The sequence below is a fragment of the Sinocyclocheilus anshuiensis genome, unplaced genomic scaffold (genome assembly GCF_001515605.1).
Source record: "Sinocyclocheilus anshuiensis isolate Anshui unplaced genomic scaffold, SAMN03320099.WGS_v1.1 scaffold1825, whole genome shotgun sequence".
NCBI classification, from domain to species: Eukaryota; Metazoa; Chordata; class Actinopteri; order Cypriniformes; family Cyprinidae; genus Sinocyclocheilus; species Sinocyclocheilus anshuiensis.
Genome location: NW_015536567.1, coordinates 116,661 through 124,470, shown reverse-complemented (window position 1 = coordinate 124,470; position 7,810 = coordinate 116,661). Strand labels below are relative to the sequence as shown.

At 43.4% G+C, this 7,810-nt stretch overlaps 1 protein-coding gene and 1 long non-coding RNA gene across 2 annotated transcripts in view; one reads left to right on the top strand and one right to left on the bottom strand.

Moving 5' to 3' along the window:
• Positions 1 to 2,110: 2,110 nt before the first annotated feature.
• Positions 2,111 to 7,077, bottom strand: LOC107702068 (uncharacterized). The gene is made up of 4 exons (XR_001635727.1): positions 6,965 to 7,077; positions 5,381 to 5,522; positions 5,058 to 5,231; positions 2,111 to 2,166 (listed from the first exon to the last, which is right to left on the bottom strand). It is a non-coding gene; the product is annotated as an uncharacterized LOC107702068 (long non-coding RNA).
• The window catches only part of LOC107702059 (voltage-dependent calcium channel beta subunit-associated regulatory protein-like), a 17,132-nt gene continuing 14,493 nt past the window's right edge, over positions 5,172 to 7,810 (top strand). Inside the window, exons 1-2 of the mRNA XM_016504254.1 lie at positions 5,172 to 5,233; positions 7,428 to 7,573. Of these exons, the coding sequence (XP_016359740.1) occupies positions 5,195 to 5,233; positions 7,428 to 7,573 (185 nt within the window). The 5' untranslated portion in view covers positions 5,172 to 5,194. The remainder of the gene's footprint in view (positions 5,234 to 7,427; positions 7,574 to 7,810) is intronic.

Here is a 7,810-nt window from a genome sequence, read left to right as displayed (position 1 = left end):
GCGTCGTGCCATTGGCGAGCGCTTATAACGCGTCCCTCGCTTGGACAGCATGAATTACACATAGGTGAGTGACGCTGTCCTGATGTTTGGCGACGCTCTGCGTTCAACGCGTTTTGTTGGAAACGCGGCGAGTGTGAAGCGCGGCGGCGCGTTCTGCATGCGTCTGGAGTTCATCAATAAACAAACAAACGCGTCTTTAGGTTGCGATGTGACGCGTCGCTAATGCATCTGTGTCCGCGATGATGGAAACCTGCGACTCGTGATCGTCGCGTCGCGTCCGGAGCGTGGTGGCGCGTCGCGTCGAGTTATGTCAAGCCTCTGGATCGAAACATGAATAATGACGTCAGTCAGCAGCAGCAGCGCGGGATTAACTGTAAGCGCGCGTCGCGTCAACAAAAGGCTGTTGTGTGAGTTTCATTCAGCATCACTGCATGATATGATTTATGTAACGCTCATACATTCACATGTAAAGATCTCCTGAATCAAGCTGACATCACCGAGTTACACAAGAAACTAGTCTCTACACACTTCATATGCGAGAGATCATTCATTCTGAAAGACTTGAATTATTCTAATTAACTTTAAATTGTATTTTAAGATATTGTATTTAATGAGCAATATATGTGTGTGTGTATATATATATATATGTACACATACAGTATATAGCCTTGTGACTATATAGACTTGTTGTGACACATACATATTGGCCAATATTTGCACATTTTGAGGTTATTAATGTAAAAAAATGATATATATATAAATATAAATGTAAAAATTAGCTCATAAAATATAAAATACAGAGCAGGTTTTCTGTTTTGTGAGTACTTAATGTGCAAAATATATATACATACTATTGATTGACTGGCCAATATTTGCATATTTTCAGATTATTATTATATTAAATATTAAACCCTAATTTTAATATATTGGATTATACTGTATATAATATATTGTTTAATGTTAAATACTGTGCATTCATATGCGAGAGATCATTCATTCTGAAAGACTTGAATTATTCTAATTAACTTTAAATTGTATTTTAAGATATTGTATTTAATGAGCAATATATGTGTGTGTGTATATATATATATATGTACACATACAGTATATAGCCTTGTGACTATATAGACTTGTTGTGACACATACATATTGGCCAATATTTGCACATTTTGAGGTTATTAATGTAAAAAAATGATATATATATAAATATAAATGTAAAAATTAGCTCATAAAATATAAAATACAGAGCAGGTTTTCTGTTTTGTGAGTACTTAATGTGCAAAATATATATACATACTATTGATTGACTGGCCAATATTTGCATATTTTCAGATTATTATTATATTAAATATTAAACCCTAATTTTAATATATTGGATTATACTGTATATAATATATTGTTTAATGTTAAATACTGTGCATATATATATATATATATACAGTCAAACCAAAAATTATTCGGACAGCAGATATATAATTGTTGATGTTTATATACTAGTGTGTGCAGGACACTATAGTTCATGTAAGTGAGGAGAGCAAAATAAAGCAAACTGTGTCATATTATACCCAATAATTCTTCATACAGTGGACTACCGGTTCAAAAATGATTCAGACACTTTGAGCTGAGCATGTTTTGCTGAAGTGTTTTTCTTTAATTGCTAACGTGATCTTTTTACACCACAGACTGAACAGAATGAAGCACTGCTTAAAGTTGTAAATGTAAAAATGTAAGAATAGATATGTTCTGTTGTGTTTGAAGGCGTCCTGCTCTGATTTGCTGTATTCTGTGTGTAGCTGCAGCGCTTGTAGATTCTGCTGTCCTACTTTCTGTAGTTATCAGCACCACAGCATCCTCCATCAATCCCATAATGCTCCAGATGACATCAGCGGGCATCTCTGGCTCTCCTGTGTGTGTGTGTGTGTGTGTGTGTCTGTGTGTGTGTGTGTGTTTTCCTCATGAATACACAGTGCTGTGAGCCGCTCAGTTTCCCAGCATCACACATGCACAGGAAGCACAGAGTCGCTGGTTAATGGTCAGTTTGTGTGTGGTCAGAGAGTTAAACAGCTGTAAGTGTGTGTGTGTGTGTGTACAGCATCAGTCCTACCGGAGTGTCTCAGTCCAGTGCGTCTCGGCCGTTTCGCTGCAGGACACGCATTACATGACCACCTGTGTCATGCAAGAGTAATCAAACATAACATTCATTAACATTTGCATGACCTGCATAAACTCAACCGTAACAGTAATAATATCTCATATAGACCGAAGGGATGTGCATTATTTTACAGTCTGTGTAAAAGAAAGTCCTAAGAAAAAGAAACCTAAGAAAGTCCTGGATAATATAAGGTAACTACATTGTTAGGTTAGGTTCAGTGTTAGTACCTACTTATAACCCAGTTAATGTAAGTACATATACATGCAGAACAGGACTGTAAAATAAAGTGCTACCGACTAAAGTGTAAAATGTGTAACTGTGCATAAACACACAGATCAAAAACACAATTAGTCAAATGGCCAACAATTATATGTATTGTATTTTATGATTTGCATTCAGATATTGATCTGTGCTGGAAACAGGGATATTAAATAAATAAAACTAAACAGGGATAAATAAAACTAAAGTCACAAAATAACATTTTTATGACTTAAAATAAAATAAACATTAAGTGAAAAAATTATTTTAATATTAAATGAAATACTTTATTTCAGCTAGTTGCAAAGGCAACATTTATGATTTTCATTTAGTTGAAGTACTAAAATAACTTAAACTGAATAAACTAAATCTAAAAGCTTAATGTCACGCTACGGTGAGATAAATGAAGATGAATGCAAATAGTTTTTAATAAATCCACACAAGGGTAAATCCAGGACAGAAAAGGCAGGAGACACATGTAGGGATCACATGAACTAAATTACATAATCAATGGGAGACAGAAACTAGGTCACACAGAGCACATGAGGGATGAAAACACATCAAAAACAGTTCAGGGGTATGATAGTTCGCCCCCCTCCCAGAAGGCTCGACCTCGCGCCGCAGAAACAACAAAGGGAGGGACGGAGGGGGACTTAGGAGGAGGACAAAGGAGTGGATGTGGGATGGTGAGGGGATGGCAAAGGGCTGGCAGGAAGGCAGGCAGGCAGACAAATACTGGAGGAGGTTCGGGAAGAGGATGGTGAACCAGGGTGGAGACGACAGAGGGAGGAGCCAGGGAGAAAAAAGGAGGAGCCAGGGCGGATCAGACGGAGGGAGGAGCTAGGGAGAAGATAGGAGGGAGTAGGAGGAGCCAGGCGGGACCCAGGCCGCAGCCATTAAGGCGACCCACGGTGGAGCCAACGGAGGGAGGAGCCATGGTGGAGGAAGGGCTGACGACTCCAGGGGGCCGACTGACGGCGGTGGAGCAGGTGGTGGTGGAACCCGAGGAGGAGACGAAGAGCTGAAGAGCCAGGGCAACGGGGAGGATCTGGAGGGTCAAGGCAGAGCAGATGGCTCTGGCGACCAAGGCGGAGATGTGGATCCGGAAGGTCACGGTGGAGGCGGAGCAACAGAGTACCAAGGTGGAGCCAGAGGGAAGGAGGAGCCTGACAGAGACAGAGGGACGAGGCACAGCCAGAGGAGTGAAGTCCCGAGGTGGCGGATGGTCGACGACAGACCAAGGCGGAGCCGGAGGGACGAGGGAGCCCGGCGGAGCTGGTGGACTGACAGGCCATGGCGTAGAGGAGGGAGCTAGGAGCCATGGTGGAGCCGCTGGGTCGAAGGGCCGAGGCGGAATCCAAGATTCAGAGGCTGGAGGCGGAGACAAGGCATCCTCCTCCAGCCACGACGCCGATGGAGACTGGCAGACCCGCGGCGATCCCACTGCACAGATGGTGGGCTGAGGGTGAGCTGAGGAGCTGCCAGGAGACAGCGGAGGCAGTGGTGAGGATGATAGAGGAAGAGGAGGTGGGAGAGGGAGAGGGAGAGGGAGGCTGGGTGGGAAATCCAGACAGGTAGAGGGTTCAGGGATGGTGTGTGCCACCCATACACACCACATCGCGACTCCCAATACCGGGAGCGCCAGTGACAGGGGAACGACCTCCATGGTCGTTTCAGGGCAGGCAGACAGTTCAGGGCAGACAGAAGAGGGGGCATGTCTGCATAAATATCCAAATCAGATTCCACTGAGCTCGGCTCACCCTCAGCCACGGTGCAGTGGGCGGAGCTTCCCTCCACGCTCTCGCTGTCCATGACACTCTCCCCCGTGGCGAGCTCTGTAGCCAGCTCTCGCACCTGGTCTGACGTCATAGGCTCTGGCTCCGGGGCAATCCTCAGCTCTGTCGCTCTCTCTGGCGATGGCTCGTCAGTCGCGGCGGGCTCTCGCTCTCCATCAGCGGTGGGCTCAGACTCTTGCTCCGCAAAGCGGGGTGATGGTGGGCTGGGCTCTGGTGTTCCGGATCGGGGGTTGACGATGATGGCCTCCCTCCAACTCAGTCCAGTGGTGTCTAGGGGGGGTCGATAGCGTGGTGAAGATTTGCCCCGATACAGAACAGAGACTTCAGTGTTTCACCATCAAATGGGCAGGACGCAGCGAAAACACTGCAGTCCCTGACGAAGTCAAGCAGGTCAGGGTTAGCATGGGCAATGAAGATGAGTTGGGAGGCGTAATAATCATAACAAAAAACAAAAAATGGAAAAAATAATCGGGGAAAACATGACGGGTACTTTTCTATTTCTAGGTCCAGTCTTCTGTCACTGCTATGGTGAGATAAACACACAAAGAAGATGAAGATGAATGCAAATAGTCTTTAATAAATCCACACAAGGGTAAATCCAGGACAGAAAAGGTAGGAGACACACATAGGAACGTAGTAGACCGAACAAACACAGACTGCACAGACTAGGGCTTAAATACATGGGATGACGAGGACAATAAACAAGACACACCTGAACCAAATGACACAGTCAATGGGAGATGTGTGTGTGTGAGTTATGTGTGAGTTATGTGTGTGTTATGTGTGAGTTATGTGTGTGTGTGTGAGTTATGTGTGTGTGTGTGCGCGCGCGTGTTCTGATCCAGACGGACCATCGTTCTGCAGTGAATCTGCTGATGTTGCTGAGTCAGCGCTCTGGGGTCCTGATGATGGACGAGCGTCTGTCCGTCTAACTGGCTGTCATTTTCTCTTGTGTTTCTCACAGGCGTCTCACACACGTTTTCAGACCATGAGTGATGAGTCTCCGTTACAGACGCGCCTCACCACTGTGAGTACAACACACACACACACAATACACACAATACACACAATAAACACAATAAAAGTTAAAAGAATCAGACCCCCGCCCCCCCCAAAATAACCAAATCGATTATCGGAAACATCTTGATTTCCCTCATAGAAATGAATGGGTTACTCTGATAATGAAGCTGCTGTTTTTGCCGTTTTCCTGCAGAACATCAGTGTGAGAAACTGCAGACCAAGTGTTTTCTGTCTCTTCTGGCACTTCTTTGTTTGGAAACTCAGTGAGAGAAAATCTGTTTCTTCCCAAGTTCATTCTGTATGGATGAGAAAAACATGACCAGCTTGTGTTATTGGGTGTGTTCAAAATCACAGCATCCCACCGTCAGCAAAACCTGTGAAAGACAGAAATTACTTTTATACTGACCAAACGATATTTTCTATCCCCTAACCCTAAACCTACCCCTTACAGAAAACCTGTTTGCGTCGTTACACTTTCACATAAACATCATTTACTATTTTTAATTATTTTTCCCTCGTGGGGACCGCAGGTTTTCAATTTCAGGTTTTACTATCCTTGTGGGGACATTTGGTGGTTCGTTACTGAGAGACACAGAAACCAGCCAGGTATACAGAACCCCTAGATACTCGCTCTCACCTTCTCTCGCACTAACTCCATCATCATCCTTGCTCACAAGTTCTCCGTGTCCACACACACACTCTCACACACACACACACACACAAGGAGCTGCAGTAAACGCGTCATGGCTCAAGGCTTTATTCCATCTCTAATTTTAGCGCTCATGTCCTGGTTTCTCATTCAGAGACGCAGAAACTGAAGTGAAGATTCCTCCGAGTTTTGATTCTTACAGTCAGCACTAATTAATCACTCATCTCTCTAGAGTTAATTGTATTATGCAGCGCTGCTGAGAGACTCTCGAGTGACGGACCACACACAACAATTATTGTTTCTTCGTTTAAAAATGTAACTTTTATGTTTTTAAAAAAAATTTCTGTTAAGCATTTTGAATTGCCACTGTATATGAAATGTGCTATATAAATAAATACATAAACAAACAAACATTAAAGACAGTGTTCACCCAGAAATGATCAATCTATCATCATTTACTGTGTTGTTCAAACCTGTGTGACTTTATTATATAAACACAAAAAATATATTTTGAAGGAACCAAACATCGGACCCCATTGAATTTCATTATATGCACAAAACATGCTGAGATATTTCTCAAAATACCTTTGTTTATGTTCCAATGAACAGGTTTAAACAACATCACTGAAGACAGAATTATCATTTCTGGATGAAACTATTCCTTTAATCTATTTACAGCATTAGTGGCATAACTATGGTTGATTTGTACAGAGTAATAAATAGGGAAATAAATTAATCAATCATGAAACCAATTCAATTTCTTCTATAAAGCAGCTCTACAGAAGACAACAGTGTCATTTCAGATCAATGTTGATTCAATTCAGATCAATGACATTGTCATTATGAAACAAAAAATCTGAAAATAATTTAGAAATTTTAGAAATATTGGATGCACGGTATTCATTCAGCGTTTATTGTGACTTTTGCTTCTGTGGTTCTGTATTTAATGTAAATCTAAAAAAAGTACAGTATCTGTGGTTATGGACACATTATGGTTTAGATTTACATTTACATTCATGCATTTGGCAGATGCTTTTATTCAAAGAGTTTTGCATTGCATTCAAGTATAATTTTTTTGTCAATCCTTACTTTCTCTGGGGATCGAACCCGTGACCTTTGTGTTGAGAGCGCCGTGATTTGAGCTACAGAAAGGCTGTAGATGGAGTTCATGGCATGATGGTCTGTTGTGGTTCCTCATGTCTCTGATGGAGGAAATGCACATGATTTTGACTCATGTGATGAGCAGAAGCACAAAGATCTCAGTGTGTAACACACTGCTGATGTGTGTGTGTGTGTGCGCGCGTGTGAGTGTTTGTGCGTGTGTGCATGCGTGTGTGTTTGTGTGTGTGAGTGTGTGTGCGCGTGTGTGTGCGTGTGCATGCGTGTGTGTGTGCGCGCGTGTGTGTGTGTGAGTGTGCATGCGTGTGTGTGTGTGAGTGTGCATGCGTGTGTGTGTGTGAGTGTGCATGCGTGTGAGTGTGTGTGTGTGTGCATGCGTGTGAGTGTGTGTGTGTGTATGCGTGTGTGTGCATGCGTGTGTGTGTGTGTGCAGGACGTGCCGCTGGCGTCTGGCTCTCAGGAGAACTACGTCCTGCTGCTGGTGCTGCTGTGTGTGTTCGCCGGCGGGACGCTGGTCCTCCTGTCCATCCTGCTGGTCTTCTGCCACCGCTGCTGTCGAGGAGAGCGACGCTACTCCAGGTGAAGAACATTCTCTCCTCCAGACCTCCGGAAACAGCCTTCATTCATTCAGAAGCGACTCGCTCTCGACCTGCTGGAACAGAATCATTAAGACTTGTGTTCACTGGAAACACTGGAGTAGACAAACCTCTTCATCACCACATATGGACCACAAATTGAGATGTGGACATCTGAAAGCTGAATAAATAAGCTTTCCATTGATGTATGGTTTGTTAGGATCGGACAATATTTGGCTGA